The following is a 20,693-nucleotide window of genomic DNA, read 5'->3' as shown; positions in this document are numbered from 1 at the left end:
TTTCTCAGAGCCAGTGAGCTATCTCAGTTTCTTCATAGGGGACAACAGAATACACGCAAAACAAAAATACTACATATTTCTTTTTAATGTTATATGTATAAATGTTTTGCCTGAATACACACACACACACACACACACACACACACACACACACACACACACACACACATATATGCACCTTACTTATGTGTGCCTAGTCAGAAGAGCGGGTCATATCCCCTGAACTGGAGTTACAGTTGTGAGCCATTATGTGGGTGCTGGGAATCAAATCTGGGTCCCCTGAAAAGAGCAACAAATGCTCTAAGATGTCACCTCTTCAGCCCCCTATCTTGCAGAGATGAAGGAGCAGAGTACTTGTTTGGTTATGAGAACACGGGTGGAACTGGGGTGAATGCCCACCTGAGCACTTCCCAACCGTGTTGTCTGAAGCAGGCTTTTAACCTCTCCTGTCTGTCTTGTCTGCAAAATGGAAAACAAGAGCTCCTCTGCAGAGGTCAATTTCAGAGATCATTAAGTCAAATCCTGCAAATGTGGTAGCCGTTACCTGATTACTACAAAGCTATCACATTCAAAACTACAAGCAGTTAGTTCATGGAAACAAACATAAAAACTATACAGTAATGGTGTTTTAACAGTTTATTTTGAAGGTCTTTTCAAAAACAAAGTAAAAGACAATCTGAGAAAAAATTGCACAGATGATACTCATTAAATAAGTATGGTGATTAAATCAGACAAGGGGATATGTTCTCTTCTGCAACTCCAGAAGAGAGTTCTGTGGTCCTGAAGGTTCCAGAGGGGGGAGGGGAATCATGGCAATTAAAGCTGCCTCGTAATCATGTAAATCTACAGTAGCAACCAAATGTTTCTTTTCTTCCCAAGTAATCAATTTCGATCTTCAAACTGTGCCTTATTTTTTAAAAGGTAAGATGCTAGAAACTCAATGGGATTTGGCGGTCTGTAAGGCAAAAGAAATACCAAGGTTAGAAAGGTTCTGTACGTACGTTGATTTAAACACACCTTCTTTAAAAATGCAGCTGATTCGTTTTCATTTCACAGTGAAAGGCTATCTATAATAAATATAGTAAATGAGGCAGGCAAGCTAAGGAGCCAAAATTAAAGTTTAAAAGGACTTAAAACTGTTTTATTGCTTAAAACCAGTTATGAACTCAATTCTAAAACACAAGGGGTCCTGTTTAGTCTTTATTTATTGTTATTGCATGTATGCATGGCAGGAGCAGATGCCTCACGCACTCGGAGGTCAAAGGACAACTCTGGAGCCGGTTCTCTCCTAGCGAGTTCACGTGGCTTCTGGACACTGAACTCAGGTGCCCAGGTTTGCTCTGCTCAGCAAATGCCTTTACCTACTGAACCCAAAAGCACAAGCTGAGGAAATGGAGTGCTGCTTGCCTCGGGGAGACTTCTAGGATACGAGCAGTGGTCAGCTTCACGATCTTAGTGTGTATTGCAAAGGCGTTTAGTTTCAAGCTGGCCCATCGTGATGGCATATACCTTTAATTCCCAGCACTCTGGAGGCAGAGGCTAGCCTAGTCTACATAGCCAGTTCCAGGGTAATCAGGGCAACACAGTGAGAACCTTTTTAAAAACAAAAACAAATTCAAGCTGTATGCCTACTGTATGTGTAATTTCTTTCTTTCTTTCTTTCTTTTTTTTTTTTTCTCGAGACAGGGTTTCTCTGTGTAGCTTTGCTCCTTTCCTGGAATTTTTCTCAGATTGTCTTTTACTTTGTTTTTGAAAAGACCTTCAAAATAAACTGTTAAAACACCACCACCCAGCTATTTGTTCTCTTGCTGAAGGATAATACTTAAGAAATTACACATAGCCAAGGGGTGGTGGCGCACGCCTTTAATCCCAGCACTCGGGAGGCAGAGCCAGGCGGATCTTTGTGAGTTCGAGGCCAGCCTGGTCTACAGAACGAGATCCAGGACAGGCACCACAGCTATACAGAGAAACACTGTCTCCAAAAACAAAACAAAAAAGAACAAATAAAAAATGGACATGTCATTAGCAACATCAGCACACATGAACTCACAGATGACTGGTCAAAGGCATTAGCATTCATTTAGACAGTCTGATTTAATTTTTCTTCAAATCTTTTATTACATTTATTTTGTGAGAGGCATGGCACTTGTGTGGCAGGGTCCTGGGGAATCAAACTCAGGTGGCAAGCCTCTTTACTCACTAAGCTATCTTGCCTGTCAAAGTTTTTGAATTAATATTTATGATGCTACAACAACCAATTCTCACCTGAGAAAACCAGATAAATTTACAAGTTATAATTATTTATCACCGTGATGCAAGTTATTCTTGCTGAAAATCTGCCTAAATATTCAAAGTTGGGTAAATATCTCAATTCTACTGCTTCAAAAGGCATATGAAAAACTAAACATACTGGCATGTCTGTAATCCTAGCTCCAAACCAGCCAGGTTTATGTTATCAAGTTCAAAACCAATCGGTTATAAAACAGAAAAGTTCTCCCTCCCAAACCCTCCCACGCACAGCACAGTGAGTGGGGAGTGGTTCCCTGTGACCAACAATCCCAGGATTTGGGAGACGGAAACACAAGGGTGACAGCATGGGCAGAGCCAGTCTCCACAGAGATGGGTGCTGCCAATCATGTGTACAACTCCAACACCCAGCACTGCAGGACAGGGGCCTGGAGTTCAAGTTCCTTTTATGTGGAAAATCTGAGGCCAGCCTGGGCTACACAGAGACACACTCTCTCAAAAAACTCCAAGTAAAGGGATGGAGAGGCAGCAGAGTACTGGCCTGGCGTGAACAAGGTACGAGGGTCTAACCCTGGCGCTGCATCAACCAGACAAGGCGGCACTTGTAATGCCATCTTGCGTGAGAAGCAGAGGCCAGTGGGGTTGCGGGGTAGGGAGGAGAGGAAAGGAACGAGGGAAGGTAGAGAGGACAGGAAAAAGGGAAGTCAGGTGGAAAGGACAGACGGAAGAGAGGCCAGACACGGTGACATATTCCTCTCATCTCAGTACTTGGGAGCCAGAGGCAGGCAGATCTCTCCAGTTCCATACCAGTCTGGTCTACCTAGCCAATTCTAGGCCAGCCAAAGATACATGCTTGAGAACCCTACCCCAAAAGGCAAGGTGTGGGAGGAGAAGAAAGGCAGGCAGGCAACTGAGTCATCATGTTTAAAAAAAATATTCCCCCATGGTAGGCATGGTGGCACACGCCTTTCTTTGTTTTTTCCTGGGGGGTAGGGGAGGGGGGCAGAGAATATCAGCCAGGTGGTGACACGCGCCTTTAATCCCAGCACTGGGAAGGCAGAGGCAGGAGGATCTCTGAGTTTGAGGCCAGCCTGAGCTACAGAGTGAGTTCTAGGACAGCTACACAGAAAAAGCCTATCCAAAAAAAAAAAAAAAAATTATTTATGTAATATGTGTGTGTGTGTGTGTGTGTGTGTGTGTGTGTGTGTGTGTAATAATATATATGTAATATATGAATGGTCTGACTGCACATATGCCTGCATGCCAGAAGAGGGCATCAGATCTCATTACAGATGGTTGTGAGAAGCCAGACGGGTGCTGGAAATGGAACTCAGAACCTCTGAAAGGGCTAACTGCTGAGCCATCTCTCCAGGTTCTGCCTGTTTGTTTGTTTGTTTGTTTTTTGAGACAAGGTAGCCCCTGGCTGTCCTGGAACTCACTCTGTAGACCAGACTGGCCTCAAACTAGGAGATCCACCTGCCTCAGCCTCCCCAGTGCACCACCACCCCGCATGCCATTATTGCCTGCACTAGAAAGGAAGAGACATGCGAAGCTCTGTAAGTTCCAGGACAGCCAGGGCTCTGTAGAGAGACCCTGTCTCAAACAATAAAAAATAAATTTTAAAACATTTCCCTTTGCACTTTAAACAGCATCCAGGGCAAGCACTCTACCACTGAGCTACAACCTCAGCCCTAACCCTTTTTCTTTTCGTAAGAAAGATAACAGTTACACAAACCAGTCCACCAGGAACTCACAGACCTCTTGCCTCAACCTCTCAACTGCTCACATCAACACACCATACCAGCATAATCTTCTGAGCTGCCTATAGACATCACTTTCACCAAATAATTAGGTTAACTAGGTTAACCTAAGGACTAATTTTTTTTGTTTTGTTTTATTTTTTTGTTTTTTAAGGCAGGGTTTCTCAATGTAGCTTTGCGCCTTTCCTGGAACTCACTTGGTAGCCCAGGCTGGCCTCGAACTCACAGAGATTCACTTGGCTCTGCCTCCCCAGTGCTGGGATTAAAGGCGGCACCACCACTGACGCCCGGCCTAAGGACTGATTTTACAAAAACTCTTTGCATGGGTGGGAGAAGGGAGAACAGGGGAATCGTGGCTGATATGTAAAATTAAATTAATTATAAAATAAAAATATTTTTAAAAAAATAAATTATAAATTTATAAACTCAAGTTCCATTTGCTTTTGGGATACCATCTTACAAGAACTCCAATTTGCAGTAAGGCTCGTTAATGACTTCTGGCTCCCAAGTACTGAGATGATAGGAATATGTCACCGTTAATGTCATATTAACACCGTTAAGGAAGGGGATGGCTCAGTTGCCTTTAGCCTACTGGCTATGGGTGGGTTAGGACTTCTGTTGGTCTTTTCTGTGTCAAACACACAGATTGCAAGCCCAGCGCTACTTTGAGATCTTTGGCAGCAGTTAACTGCAGCTCACGCACAATTGAGCCTGTATGATAATGAGTATTCAGAGACAGGTAATGCCTGGGGGGCACTCACCAACCTAAGACAGAGTGCCTGTGTGGCCTGGGCAGGAATCTCCATGACGGTTAAGGTGACCTGCTGATGTCCCACGCAACCTCAGTCAGAAGCTCATTTTTTAGTAAAAGGGGGACCTATAGGGCCCTGGCCCCCTGTTTTGGGTAACTGTTGCCCTGCTTGCTGACCTTGACCTTGATATCCTCCCTATGCTAATTTCCTGTTGGGTTCCATCCTCCTGAATGCTTAAGGGAAGTTCCTTGTCTGTGTATCCTGCATAATGGGCATTAACAGCTTAGATGCAAGATTGTAAAACATCTCAGTAGCAAACTTCTGCCCTCCGGGGTTCTCCCATTATGCTGTAAGCCTGTATTTAAGACCTCCTCCCTCCTTCAATAAACGGCATTAGGCATTAAAAAAATACTCTTTGCTTATTAATTCGACTTACAAACATATTATTAGTTCAAATTGTCCTAGTTTTTCCTTCTAGCACTTAACAATTCAGAAGCTCAAGGTCATCCTAGCTAGCTACAAAGGAAGTTTGAAACCAATTTAGGCTACAGGAGACCCTGTCCCAATAAAACAATGATAGTGATTTAAATTTTAAATTAAATAGAATTTCTAACATACCAGCCTTCTTTCGGGAACATGAAAATATAAGAGTCCCTTTTGGGGTAGTGCTGGGGATTGAACCTGGGACCTCAGGCACACCAGGGCAGCACCCTACCACTAAGCCCTTACTCCAGCCCAACCACATTTCAGTCATCAACAGCAGAGACATGGTATTTTCAGTCATACATAAATCTTATTTTATAAACATAAATAACCAAGCAAAAACAAAAGGCAAATATTTATTACATTCATTTAGTCAGTAACAGCCATGTATATTCCAAGCACATGCTTCAATGTACAATGTGTGTGTGCGTGTGTGTGTGTGTGTGTGTGTGTGTGTGTGTGTGTGTGTGTGTGTGTGTGTGTGTGTGTGTATTTCTTTTTAAGCATGTATGTCTATTTTGCCTACATGTATCCTTATGTCCACAGAGGCCAGAAGAGTGCGTCAGATGCCCTGGAGCCAGAGTGACAGATGGCTGTGAGCCTCCATGTAGATGTTAACAAACACAGGTCCTCTACAAGAGCAGCAAGTCCTAAATCATCTCCAGCCCATCTTTGTTTCTTTCTTTTTTTTTTTTTTCTTTTTTTTCTGAGGACCGAACCCAGGGCCTTGTGCTTGCTAGACAAGCGCTCTACCACTGAGCTAAATCCCCAACCCCATCTTTGTTTCTTAAAGACAATGTCTCACCACATAACCCTGGCTGGCCTGAAACTCAACGAGATGAGATCGGCCTGCCTCTGCCTGTGTGATGAGATTGACGGTGTGTGCCACCACAATCAGGACAGACAACTTTTATATAAACTAACATATCAATCTCTGCCAGCATGATGGCATATCAGGGAAGACCCCCTTACACCAAGCCTGATAACTTAAATTCAGTCCTCATAACCCACATGTGAAAAGAGAAAAACAACTCCTAAAAGTTGTCCTCTGACCTCTACACTCATACCCTGGCATACACACATGCATATGCATGCATACACACTTTTGTAAACACATACAACTAAATATAACAAAATCTAATCTATGTTACTAATTTATGTCCATTTACTACAGAGATTACTGTCCTAGATTTAAAACATAGCACACACCTAGTAGAAACTGACTAGTTTACAAAACAAATTTGCTTATTTGTTTACAAAAAAAGAAATTAGAAGCTGGATATGATAGTTCACATCTGTAATCCCAGTACTCAGGACACAGTATGCAAATGAGGAGTCCATAGCCTGGGGGTGTGGGGGTGGAATAGGGCTCCAGTAAAGGCTCAGCAGTAAAGGACACTGGCTGCTCTTTCAGAGGATCCAGGTTCAATTACCAACACCCACTGTTACCTAACAGCCAGTTAGGGATCCAGATGCAAGGGATCCCATGCCATCTTCTGGCTTCTGTGAGCACCAGGCATCCATGTAGTGCACAGACACACTTGCAGGTAAAAACACACACACATTGAAAAATAAAAATAAATGCAACAAAACACAAAAAAAGAGTTTATGTAAGGATTATTGAGATACGTGTAGAAATAAGAGAACTGCTCCTGAAGAAAGAAATAACTGCTAATAAACAAATGTACTGGCAAAAAAAAAAAAAGCCCTTTATAGCTAGCTGGGAACATAACTTAATAGCAGAATGTTTGCCTATCATGAGCAGGGCTCTCAGTTTGAAGCCCAGAAGTTTTTAATAATCCTGTACTTGAGACAAAATGACACTAGAAAAATTTAAGGGAAAAATATTGGACAGAAATACAAATTACAGCAAATACAATATGTCAAATACTGTAAAAATAAAGTCAAACTTCATTAAACTAGAAAATCAATTCTTGATGACTGGTCATTAAAAAAATAAGCAAGCACAGCAGAAAGGTATGAAATAAATTATAGTAACAAAGGAAAATGGAGCTAAGTGTTCAACAATATGGAAAATGGATCTGGGTGAAACTTAACATAATCCTAGCAATTAGGAGTTAGAGGCCCAAAGGATCAGAGTTCAAGGTCAGCCTGAGTTATTTGAGACTGTCTCAAAAAAAAAAAAAAAAAAAAACCAAGGATATAGTTCAGCAGGCAGCGACTGTGTGGCATACTCAGGGCCCTAGACTCATCAAGAACCACATAAACCAGATACGGTATCATACGTCCCATAATCCAAGCACTGCATCACCCTGGGCTACACAGTGAGTTCAAAGCCAGCCAAGGCTACATGTCTGAAAAGGAGCAATGGTAAAATGCCTAGGTTTACTGTGGTATTATTGTAATTTCAATTATAACAATTAGCTGGGCGGTGGTGGCACATGCCTTTAATCACAACATTCTGGAGGCAGAGGCAGGTGGCTCTCTGATTGATATATATATATCAGTGTAGACTACCTAGAACCATGTTATCCTGAAGTAAAAACTTTACAAAATTACTGCAGACTATACAGGAGTTGAAATCCCAGCATCCACCCACACGGTGGCTCACAACCAGCTGTGTAACTCCAATCTCGATACAACATCCTCTTCTAGCCCACATGATGCTCACACATACACCCAGATAAAACGCCCACACAAATAAAATGAATGAATAACTAATTTAAAAAAAATAGTAAGTTTTGGGGAAGCAGAGGCAGGTGGATCTCTGTGAGTTTTGAGGCCAGCCTGGTTTACAGAGGGAGTTACAGTCAGGGCTACACAGAGAAACTGTATCTCAAAGAAATAAGTAAATAAAATGAAAGTTTAACAGCAATGGGGCCAGTAAGATGATTCCAGTCAGTAAAAGTGCTTGACACTACGCCTGATGACCTGAGTTCAATCCCCAAGATCCACATGGTGGAGGGACAGAACTGGACTCCTAAAAGTTTACCTCCTTATGTCTACCACAAAACACACACACACACACACACACACACACACACACACACACACACACACACAAATGTAATTCTACAATAAAATAACAATCGTGACATCATTGACCACAAACCCAGCAAAGAATCATACTCAACTAATAGTATTTTGGGTGTGGAAGTCCCACCTCATATCTCTCCAGTCACAGACAGTATTATCTCACCTTTCCTTTGCAAGCACAGCAAGACCCTGTAATAAGATAGGCACAACTGTCTGATCCAGGTAGGCACGGGTTGGCAAAGACTGTAGATCCACCTTCTGTTTTGATGACTTCTCTGCATTAATCTTCTCATTTTCGACTATCCTCTAGTGATGTGAAAAGAAAAAAAAAAAAAAAAAAAGCATGAATTTCCCAAAGTACAAGATTATTTTGAGAGCAAAACAAAAACTAATGGGAAAAGAACACTAAGAGGAAAGCAAATCGTGACTAGAATGATACCAGACAGCAAACCTCTCCTCTGAAAGAAATGCAAGCCAATCCCTAATGTGGTGATATTTTATTTGTGCTGCAATAAATAAAGCTTGCCTGGAGATCAGAGGAGAACACCAGCCATTATAAGTAAACACAAAAGTCATGCAATGGTAGCACACGCCTTTAATTCTATCACTTGGGAGGCAGGATCTATCTAGATCTATATGAAATCAAGACCATACTGGGAACAGAGCTGAGTGTGGAGGCACATGCCTTAAATTCCAATACAAGTTAACCATGAAGGTCTGGAGGTCTGTACAGACAGTCAGGAAGTCACAGAGCTGGGCAGGAAGAGGAAGTGATGTAGCTGGATAGAAAGAGCAAAAATCAGATGGCAGAACAGCAAGGCATATAGGGCGTGGGTAGATAGGAAGTATCTCGCTTTTGAAAGCTGTGGAGTTGGTAAGGTGAGGTTAGCATATGGCTGTTGCTAGTCCTCTGACCTCTCTCAGGTTTTCACCCCTATATCTGACTCCGGGTTTTCTATTAATAAAACCATTTAGAAATTCGTCTACATCCTAAATTCCTTTTTTTTTTCACATTTATTTTATTATTTCATGGGCATGAGTATTTTGCCTACATGGATTTATATAAATTATATGCCCCAGGAGGCCAGAAGGGGTAATCAGATCCCCTGGAATTACATACAGTTGTGAGCTGCTATGAAGGTGTGGGATATCCAAGAACCCCAGTCCTCTGCAAAAACAAGGGCTCTTAACACTTGGCAACTCTCCAGCCCCAACCCCTAACTTTATGGTTTTCTGGGACAGGTTTCTCTGTGTAGTCCCAGTTGTCCTGGAACTTGCTCTGTAGACCATGCTGGCCTCGAACTCAGAGTGAGATAGTTACTTGTAACTCAGGCTGGGTTTGAACTCACTATGTAGCAGAGAATAATCTTGAATTTTCTGATCCTTCTGCTTCTCTCTTCCAAGTGCTGGGACCACAGATACACATTGCCATACGTAGTTAATGCTGGGGCTGAAACCAGGGCTTCATGCATCCTAGCTAAGGGCCCACTGGGTTAATATATATATGTGTGTGTGTGTGTGTGTGTGTGTGTGTGTGTGTGTGTGTGTGTGTGTGTATGTATATTATATATAATATACATAATATATATACATATCTACATACATATGTATTATGTATAATTGCTGTTTCTTATTGGAGGCATTTTAATAGCATGTAAATGAGCTGTCTTTTTTTATTATACAAATACTTTGATAAGTTAGGACTGTATTCTTTACTAAGATTAAGAAGAATTTGTTGGACTGGAGAGATGGCTCAGCAATTAAGAGCACTCGGTGGCTCTTCCAGAGGAACCAGGTTCAATTCCCAGCACCCACAGGCAGTCAGTTTCAGGTGATCTGACACTTTTATACATATATACATGCAGGCAAAACATGAGTGCACATGAAATAAAAATAAATTATTAAAAAATAATAGTAAGAATTTGTTGCTGGGTGGTGGTAGCCCATGCCTTTAATCTCAGCACTCAGGAGACAGAGGCAAGAAGATCTCTATGAATTCCAGGGTAGCCAGGACATAGAGACTATCTCAAAAAAATTTAAAAAAAAAATTTTTTTTTTCAGAGCTGAGGACCAAACCCAGGGCCTTGCGCTTGCTAGGCAAGTGCTGTACCACTGAGCCGAATCCCCAACCCCAAATTAAAATTTTAAAATACAATTTAAGAGGGCTGGAGAAAGGACTTGGTGATTAAGAGTGAATCCTCCTGCTGGACAGCGGTGGTGTCCACCCTTAATCCCAGCATTTCCAGAAGCAGGCGGATCTCTGTGAGTTTGAGGCCAGCCTGGTCTACAGAATGAGTTCCAGGACAGGCAGGGCTGTTATACAGAGGAAGCCTGTCTAGACATACAAAAGGTGAGTACTCCTCTTCTAGAGGACTAGAACTGAACCCCAGCACCCCACACCAGGCGGCTCACAAATGCCTAGAATTCCAGCCCCTGGAGGGCCTGAAGCCTCTACAGGCACATACACATACATACAACTAAATTTTTTTTTAACTAAATCATTACCCAAAGAAACAGTTCCTATAATACCCTCCTTAACTAATTTCACTCGAGCACTTGCTGGACATTTACCATGTGCCAATCGCTATGCTTAATTTTAGTTAAGTCAATGTACCAGTTAATGCTGGTTATCAACTTGACACAATCTAGAAGCAAGTAGGAAATAAGGCTCCAAACACACCTGTGAAGGATTATCTAGATTAGATTATCCTCTAGGCCTGCCTCTGGGGGATTATCCTTTCTTAGGCTAATTGAGAGAGGGCAACCCCACCATAATGGAAGGCAGGGCAGCAACCTTCTCAAAGCTTCTGTCCTGGACCACATAAAAAGATGGAACCCAGCTGGGGGGGTGGGGAGCATTCCTTGTGCTGACTGTGGGCACAGATGACCAGCTGCTTCAAGCTCCCCGACTCTGAATCCCCTACTTGATGGACTGTACCCCATGACTATGAACCGACATAAACCCTCTTGTCCTTAAGTTGCATTTGTCAGGATATTTATCACAACAGGAAAAATAACAACCAATTATCACGGATTAACCTAAAGAGGTACACACATATCACCAAACACACACACACACACACACAAAAAAACACAAAAAAAAAAAAAAAAAAAACCCGGAAAGATCACCGTGTACTACAGAAACAGCAAAAGGGGGAGAGAGAGAACTCAGGGAAGGTTTAGGGTTAAAAACTTTGTTTTTATTCCATAGTAGTGGCACACGCCTATGATCCCAGCACTGGGGAGGCAGAGGCAGGTGGAACTCTGAGTTCAAGGCAGCCTGGTCTACAGAGTAAGTTCCAGGACAACCAGGGCTACACAAGAAACCCTGTCTTGAAAAAAAGACATCACTAGGCTGTGAGGATAGACATGGTGGCACACGCCTTTTCTCCCAGCACTCAGGAAGCAGAGGCAGAAGGATCTCAGTGAACTCCAGGTCAGTCCGGTCTGCACAGCAAATTGAAGGGCAGTCAAGCCAGACTACATATATAGTGAGACCCTCTCTCTAAAAAAAAAAAAGAAAGAAAGAAAAGGAAAAGAAAAATGACTAGGTAGAAAGAATCAACTCAAACACATACCAACAATAATAATAATGGGGGCTTGAGAGCTATGGCTCAGTGGTTGGTTAAGAACACTGACTGCAGCTGGGTGGTGGTGGCACACGCCTTTAATCCCAGCACTTGGGAGGCAGAGGCAGGCAGATCTTTGTGAGTTCGAGGCCAGCCTGGTCTACAGAACGAGATCCAGGAAAGGAGCAAAGCTACACAGAGAAACCCTGTCTCGAAAAACAAAAAACAAAAAAACAAACAAAAAAAAAACACTAACTGCTCTTACAGAGGACCAAGGTTTGGTTACCAATCCCTACACCATGGCTCACAACCAGTTTCAGAGGATCTGCTCCTTCTCAACAGGCATCAAACATGACTGTAATACACATACACACATGCAAGCAAAACACTCATACACTGTGCTGGTTAGCTTTCATGTCAACTTGACAAAGGCTAGGAGAATATCATTTGAGAAAATTCCCCCACCAGAATGGCTCATGGGCAAGACTTTGAGGCATTTTTTTTTTAATTAGTGATTGATATAAGAGGACCCAGCCCATCAGGGATGATGCCACCCCTGGGTTGCTGGTCCTAGGTGCTATAAGTGGACTGAGCAAGCCAGTATAAGCAGCACACCCCCGCCCCCCCATGGCCTCTGCATCAGTTCCTACCCTGAATTCCCTAGATGAGGGGCTGACCAGAAGCTGTAAGGTGAAATAAACCCTTCCCTCTCCAAGTTACTTTTGGTCATGTTGTATGTGTGTGTGTGTGTGTGTGTGAGAGAGAGAGAGAGACAGACAGACAGACAGAGAGAGAGACAGAGACAGAGAGACAGAGAGATTTCTACCTCTCTAGAACTGGAATTTCTCTGTGTAACAACCCTGCTTGTCCTGGAACACACTGTGTAGATCAGGCTGAGAAATCCTCCTGCCTCTGCCTCCAGAGTGCTGGGATTAAAGGCATGTGCCTCCCATTTCCAGCTCAGAGCTGGGATTTCTAAAGGTGTGTGCCACCACACTCAGCATGAAAAATCTTGGGGGAAAAACAAAGTGTACTTCCTGCTCTTGAAGAGGACCTAAGCTCCGTTCCCAACGCTCCCACCAGAAAGTCCACAACTACCTGCAACTCCAGTGATTTGACAGTCTTCTGGCCTCAGGGATACCAGCACACATATGGCATTCACATACACACACATAAATAAATAAATAAAAATAAGTCTTTAGAAAATAGTAATGTTTTAAGAAAGAAATTACTAGGTAGAAAAAGAAACAAAACATGAATAACAAAATCAACCCACAAAAACAGATCAAGACACAATTATGTATTGTCAGGCATGGTGGCATACACCTTTAATCCTAGGACTCAGGAGACAGAAGCAAGTAAACCTCACCTCAGTTCAAGGCCAGCCTGGTCTACACAATGAGTTATAGGAGATACAAGGCAACATACAGACCCTGTCTCAAAAATCCCCAAAACAGCCGGGCGGTGGTGGCGCACGCCTTTAATCCCAGCACTCGGGAGGCAGAGACAGGCGGATCTCTGTGAGTTCGAGGCCAGCCTGGGCTACCAAGTGAGTTCCAGGAAAGGCGCAAAACTACGCAGAGAAACCCTGTCTCGAAAAACCAAAAAAAAAAAAAAATCCCCAAAACAAACAAACAAGATATATAGATATAGATATATAGATATATGTACACACACACACACACACACACACACACACACACACATTAAAAAAATAGACCAGGCAAAGCCAGTAAAAATAAACCAGTATTATCCCATCAGTGAGCCCTAAACACCACAATACCAACCTGCCAGGCAAGATGTAGCCAGTAATGTTTTAGTGGCATGATGGTATACAGAGGTAACCTACTGCTTGCTGACTGGATGTGTGGCCTGCTCCACATGCCTGCCAGGTACATAAACCTGGTCAAAAGCCTATAGCTCTGGAGGCCACAGGCCTTGGGAGTCACCTACTACTGTTGTTTCTCTAAAAAGTCATATTGTTAAACTGTAAATATCTCGTCTATTTCTACCCATAGATTAGTGCAGCTCTCAGTCTTGGCCAGAGAAGCCCCTTTCTGCAGTGGGCAGCAAGAAATGAAGACTCAGAACTGGTCCAAGTGTTAGTAGTCAGCCCTAAAAAAAAAAAAAAAAATTCTATCTAACTCCCTACTAAGGCTGAGGGAACATTGTGGAACATGAAGCAGAAAGAGAGGCAGAGGCAGGCGGATCTCTGTGAGTTTGAGATCAGCCTGGTCTCCAAAACGAGTTCCAGGACAGCCAGGGCAACACAGAAAAACTGTCTCAAAAAAACAGAGACAGGCAGACAGACAGACAGACAGGACCAGTCACTCTTACAGAAGACCCTGGTTCAATTCCCAACACACATATTGTAGCTCACAACTGTCTGTAACTCAAGTTCTAGGAGATCTGCCACCATCTTCTTATGAACAAACATATACTCAGGCAAAACACCCATATATATAAAATAAAGTATTAAAAATGAAATACATGGCCGGGTGGTGGTGGCACACACCTTTAATCCCAGCACTCGGGAGGCAGAGGCAGGTGGATCTTTGTGAGTTCGAGGCCAACCTGGTCTACAGAACGAGATCCAGGAAAGGCACAAAACTACACAGGGAAACCCTGTCTCAAAAAAAAAAAGAAATACATAAGCTGGGAATGGTGACACATGCCTTTAACCCCACCACTCAGTATACAGATGTAGGTGGATCTCTGTGAATCCAAGACCAGCCTGATCTACATACATAGTGTGTTCCAGGACGGTCAGAGCTACACAGTGAAAAACCTACCTCAAAGATTTAAAAAAAAAAAAAAAAAGAAAAAGAAAAATAAACAAAGAAAGAAAAGAAACATATATACATATACACTGAAAGAAGAAAGAGAGAGCTCACACAAATACAATGCAATCCTTTTGCAGGAAAAAAAATCAACCTGCCAACAGTGAAATACAAACTCTAGGTCAGATAAGATGGATGGGGTGGGTAAGGGTGCCTGCTACACCCAAGCATAATAACCTGAGTTCCATCTCCAGAACCCACCTAAGGATGGAAGGAAAAAGCAGACTCTGTAAGGCTGCCCGCTGACTTTCACACATGTGCACGCACATACATACACACACACACACACATACACTACACGCACGCACGCACACGCACAAATAATACATTAAATCAAAAAGAAAACAGCTCTAAGCTTACTTGCTAGTGACCTTGAACAGGTTACTGAACTTTAAGCATTCTGGGGCTGAAGATATATTCAAACTGGTCGAGTGTGTATCACACAAACAGCAAAGCGTTGAATAAATAACACCTGTTTCTACAACAACTACTTGGAAACGCTCCTGCCCCTCTTTTTAATCCAAACTTAATCCTTCGAGTCTCCTATTCACACACAAATTTCCTCCAGGAAGCCTCTATTTTCCTAACCAAACCTACCCAGATCTGGTTCCGGGATTTAGTCATTCATTTACAAAGTACTTTTATTTTTAGACAAGTATTAGCATGCGAGTAAAAGAAACCGCCTATAATCTGATACTACGGGAGATCACGGCAGCAAAGTGTTCCCTCGTGCAGAGTAGCCTAGTAAACGGATCCTAAGTTTTCTCCAGCTCTCAAGACAGCCATAGAAGCGGCAGAGGAACCGGGCGAGTTACCTCAACGTTGTCTGTGAGACCGTACTCGGAGTGAGGGTTTTCTGCAACCTAGAAAACAAAAAATACAGTCACAGAGAGAGACATCCGCCCGTTCCGCGCACCGCCTCCCTGCACACCGCCGCTCGGAATCCAAGGGCCTCCCGGTACCTGCGTCTGTCCCTCCAGCATCTGCTCTGACTCCATGGCGGACCCTGCAAACCGCAGTCAACCGGATACCAGTCTTGCAAAACAAGAAGAGCCGCGAGTTAGTTACCCGGGAGATTTCAAGTGGAAGACGCCAGGATGCGGTGCAGCCCAGCCCGGGACCCCGCCCCTCACCCCCGCGGGCAGCAGACGCGCGGGCTGGGACGGTCCACGGACTGGCCGTCCGCGTCGCATCGCGAAGCTCGGAGGTCGTCCCAGGGATCGAGCCGTGGGAGGAGGAGGACGGGGAGCTGATTACCCGCGCCAAGGCTGTCGGTTCCTAAGTGCCCTGCACGGCGCCACCGACTCCCAGCGCGAACCGCTTCGGCCGTAAAGTGAGGGACGTCGCGCTGCTGCCGCGCCTGCGCAGAGGCGGAACCGCTGGCAGGGGTGCCCGAGCCCGCCTAAGAGGGAGGGCCTGCGCCTCTGCGGTGCACGGTGTGCCTGGGCACCTGCCGGCCCCTCCCTGCTGCAAACAGTCCTGTAAGCGGCCCTCGGCGCCGCCTGGAAGTGTCTGTCCCCGAGGAACCGAGACCATCCACTTGCTCAGTGATTCTTAGTAGGAAACCATAGGCCCAGGCGTTTCATCAAAGCCAAAGAGAGGCTGGAGAGACCCCGTCGCCCGGCGCTTAATGACTTGCTGCAGTTTTGCAGAGGAGTTAGGTTTGGTTCCCAGCACCCACGTGGTGGCTCACAAACATCCCTAACTCCAGTTCCAGGGATCTGACGCTCTTGTGACCTACGCTGGCACGAGGCACTCATGTGCTCCACATAGCATGCTCAAAACACGCAGACATATAAAATACTATATATATGTGTGTGTGTGTGTATATATATATATATATATATATATATATACACATATAATATTATATATATATACACACACACATATTTTTAAAGAACTAATTTCTTTTGTTGTTTCTTTTTTCATTATTTTTTAAGTGAGTGTGCACAATGTGTATGTGTGTGTGTGTGTGTGTGTGTGTGTGTGTGTCTGCGCTTGTGGAGGTTAGAGAATAACTTCGAGGATGTATCTTCTGCCACGTTGGATCCAGGGATTGAATTAACGTCCTTAGTTTTGGCAGCAAGCACGTTGATCTGCTGAGCTGTCTTGCTAGACTCTATATTTTAATTAGAAACTTCCTATTCAATATCTGGAGATTAATCATGGCACATCCATATTATGGAAAGTAAATCATTAAAATCAGGTGGGGTAGCCGGGCAGTGGGGATGCACACCTTTAATCCCAGCACTCGGGAGGCAGAGCCAGGCAGATCTCTGAGTACGAGGCCAGCCTGGGCTACAGAGTGAGATCCAGGACAGGCTCCGAAGCTACACTGAGAAACCCTGTCTCAAAAAACAAAAAACAAAACAAAACAAAAATCAGGTGGGGTGGTAGTTCTGTTGATAGTGTGCCTGCCTAGCACTCACAAATCCCTGTTTTAACCACTACCACCACATAAACAGGACTAGTCAGTGCTGGAGACCAGACTGAGGCAGTAAGATCAGAAGTTCAAGGTCATGCTTAGGTACCTAGAAGTTCTAAGCCAGACTGGTCCATATGAGACCCTGTCATTCACAAATAAATAAATAAAATTTGAAATCATACCACATCGCCTTATGACTCTAAAAGCTACCTGGATGTAGATCTCAAGTAAATAAAATTCATTTAAGCACTAGAATTATGGGTACAGTTTTTTAAAAAATTTATACTATATACTTGATAATATTGTGATTAGTGAGAGCTACCTACCATACAGCACTTGGAAAATTTTGCATGTCAGATTGATGCAGAGATTAAATGTTTTGCAGGAGGGGAAAATAAAAATATTATCAATTAGTAAGGAAACTATTATGTGCATTATCATACTATCCTGCATTCAAATAAAATTCTAGAACTGCGGCGTGTGGCGCACGCTTAATCCAGCACTCGGAGCAGAGGCAGCGGATCTCTGTGAGTTCGAGCAGCTGGCTACCAAGCGAGTCCAGGAAAGCGCAAAGCTACACAGAGAAACCCTGTTTCGAAAAACAAAAACAAAAAAAAAAAAAATTCTAGAACCTGAGTGCTACTGATTAAAATTTTCTGTTTTGAGATTTGTTTGTTTGTTTGTTTGTTTGTTTGTGTGAGACAGGGTCTCCTTCTATAACCTAGGCAATCTCGGAACTCATTATATTTCCCAGGCTGGCCTTGAACCAACAACAAACAGCTTGCTTTAACCTCCTGAGTACAGGGATTAAAGCCTAGTTGCTAGTCGTGGTGGCGCATGCCTTTAATCCCAGCACTCAGAGAGGCATAGGCAGACAGATCTCCGAGTTCAAGGCTAGCCTGGTATACAGAGTGAGTTCCAGGACAGCCATCGCCACAGACTCCACCTTATTTTTTGAAATGAAGTCTCTTGCTGGGTTTGGTTGGGACTCACCAAGTAGGCTAGGCGGCCTGACTGCCGAGCTCCATGGCTCCCCTGGTTCTCTTCCTCCCAGCACTGTGATTACAAACGTTCAGCACCATGCCCAGCTCTTGTTACATGGATGCAGGGATCATATTCAGGGATTCATTCTTACACAGAAAGCTCTTTACAAATGAGTTATGTTCCTGAATCCTTTTATACCTTTGTATACTTTTTTGTGTAGAACCTGATACATCATTAGTGCATAATATGTGCTAGTTGACTTGCCCCGTAGTGGAATTTGATATTTATACATCAGTACTAGTGATGAAAATAAATAGACAACATAAACATTAAAGAATAAATAGCCAGGCATGGTGGTACATGCAAAGCCTTTAATCCCAGCACTCAGGAGGCAGAGATAGGTGGACCTCTGAGTTTAAATAACCCCTGGGATTCACAGTGAGACATTGTCTAAAAAAAAAAAAAAAGGGAAAACTAGGTATGATGATGCCTGTAATCTTGTAATCTCAGCACTTGGGAGGAAAACTGCCATGATTTCAAGGTCAATCTAGGCTAGAGTGAAACATGAGCAAACGAAGAATATGAAGTGATTGTGTGTGTGTGTGTGTGTGTGTGTGTGTGTGTGTGTGTGTGTGTACACACCTTCGATCATTTGGAGGCCAGAAGAGGGCATTAGCTCCTTCAGAGCTGGACTTAACAGGCATTTCTGGATGCTCGGCTTGTTAGGGAGATGCTAATCCAACCTCTTCTTCTCTGTGAGCACACCGCAAGTGCTCTTAACCACTGAGCCATCTCTCTAGCCCCTCCACCACCTTATTTTTTGACACAAGATCTTTTAATGAGTCTGGAACTTACTGACTAGCCAACCAGCCCCCTAGAATCCCCCATCTCCACCTTACATCATACCACCACAGTAGGCTTTCTACATATCTCCTGGGAACCTGGGGTTGCATAGGCATAACTGTGTAGCACACACTTTACCCTCTGAACTGTTTACACAGCCCAGACCATTAATTCTTATTTGGATTGGAGGCTCCATGTTTTGTTCAGAAGTACCCCCTCATCTCCCTGGAACAAATCCTATAGCAGCACTTACTCCATTTTGTCTTCTATTTTCTTGATGGTTAAACACAGTTAAATTTTGAGTTCTTCAAAGGCAAAGCCCATATCATTATCTCTGTGTTTGTTTGATTCTTATATTTAGTAGGATATTGTTAGAAAGGGAATGAATTCCTAGAGAAAATATACACTTCCACAAAAGTAATTCTCTCTACGGTTGGAGGTTCTAGAACCAGAATCATGGAATTCGAATAATAAAGAAAGCCGACTATGTTGTGGTGGTATGAAAAAAAATGCCCCCCAAAGGGAGTGACACTATTAGAAAAACGTGGTCTTGTTGGAGGAAGAGTGTCACCTTGGAGTCGGGCTTTGAAGTCTCTTTTCTCCACCTTCACCAGGGACAGGCAGTCAACTTCCTGTTGCCTCTAAGTCAAGCGGTAGCACTCTCAGCTCCAGCACCACATCTGCCTGCACGCCGCCATGCTCCCCATCCTGCTGATAATGGACTGAACCTCTGAAACTGTGAGAGAGCCACCCTCAATTAAGTAAATGTTTTTATTTATAAGAGTTGCTGTGGTCATGGTGTCTCTTCATAGTAATAAGAATCCCTAAGACATATGTTTAACTTTCTTTACAGACTTGAGGCAGATCAGAGTGACCTGGGCCAGAGGGCTGGCTGATTGGTTAAGAAATCATACTTCCCTCGCAGCAGACCTGAGTTCAGTTCCCAGCACCCACACTGCATGACTCACAACCACCTGTAACTCCAGTTCCAGCGAATCTGACGCCCTCTTCTGGCACCTACACTCACGTGCATCTTCCCACATAGAGACAGACAGCATACACACAATTAAAAATAAAATCTTTTTAAGAGATTAGAATGTTAATAACCTGTTGTACAGGCAATATGTATTTAGGTGTGATACAGTATGTGTAGTGGAATTAAGTAAATATGAAACACTGATCTGGAATTAGGCAGGTATTAAGCCTGGTTCCTTCATTTATTGGCCATGTAGAATTCTTGGCTTGGGGAGTTTTGGTTTTGTTTATATTTATTTCATTATTTATTTTGTTATTTTCGAGACAGAGTTTCTCTGTAGCCTTGGCTGTCCTGGAACTTGCTCTGTAGACCAAGCTGGCCTCAAACTCAGAGATTGGCATGCCTCTGCCTCCAAGTGCTGGGATTAAAGACATGAGTTCCCTAGTCACTAAGTAGCCAAGGATGACATCAAGTTCTTGGTGCTCTTCCCTCAGCCCTCTGACACACACATGACAATTCTGAGTTCCTAAGAATGATCAAATGAGATAACATACACTGCTTTGAAATGAGATTATACAGACGTAAGCGAAATTAGTCTTGTATTATCTTTGCCTAAGAACTTCATTTGTACAATAATGTTCTACTTTTGGGGGGGGGGGTTAGGGAGCTACTGCTACTTTTAAGCAATTTTCTGGAAGAAAAGTGGTCAGAATGCTGCACAACTTGGGGGTCTCCTCTCCCCAAAAAGTGTCTATTGCTTATATAAACCTTGGGGGAACCTGTGAATCTTGTAACTTTCTCACTTTCCAGAGCC

General features: G+C 43.4%; 1 protein-coding gene across 2 annotated transcripts; it reads right to left on the bottom strand.

Moving 5' to 3' along the window:
• Positions 1 to 621: 621 nt before the first annotated feature.
• On the bottom strand, positions 622 to 19,344 carry Dpy30 (dpy-30 histone methyltransferase complex regulatory subunit). 2 transcript variants are annotated; one of them, XM_037198048.1, is made up of 5 exons: positions 19,157 to 19,344; positions 15,611 to 15,683; positions 15,464 to 15,511; positions 8,403 to 8,545; positions 622 to 955 (listed from the first exon to the last, which is right to left on the bottom strand). In XM_037198048.1, exons 2-5 carry the CDS (start codon positions 15,644 to 15,646, stop codon positions 883 to 885), a joined length of 300 nt encoding a protein of 99 aa, XP_037053943.1. In that variant the 5' UTR covers positions 15,647 to 15,683; positions 19,157 to 19,344; the 3' UTR covers positions 622 to 882. The 2 variants fall into 2 exon arrangements, with proteins under 2 accessions (XP_037053943.1, XP_028729459.1); XM_028873626.2 differs by lacking the exon at positions 19,157 to 19,344 and adding an exon at positions 15,906 to 16,004.
• Between the last annotated feature and the right edge of the window lie 1,349 nt (positions 19,345 to 20,693).

This window comes from Peromyscus leucopus, chromosome 22 (genome assembly GCF_004664715.2).
Source record: "Peromyscus leucopus breed LL Stock chromosome 22, UCI_PerLeu_2.1, whole genome shotgun sequence".
NCBI lineage: Eukaryota > Metazoa > Chordata > Mammalia > Rodentia > Cricetidae > Peromyscus > Peromyscus leucopus.
The sequence above is the reverse complement of the archived record's forward strand: the minus strand, read 5'-3'. Positions and strand labels throughout refer to the sequence as shown.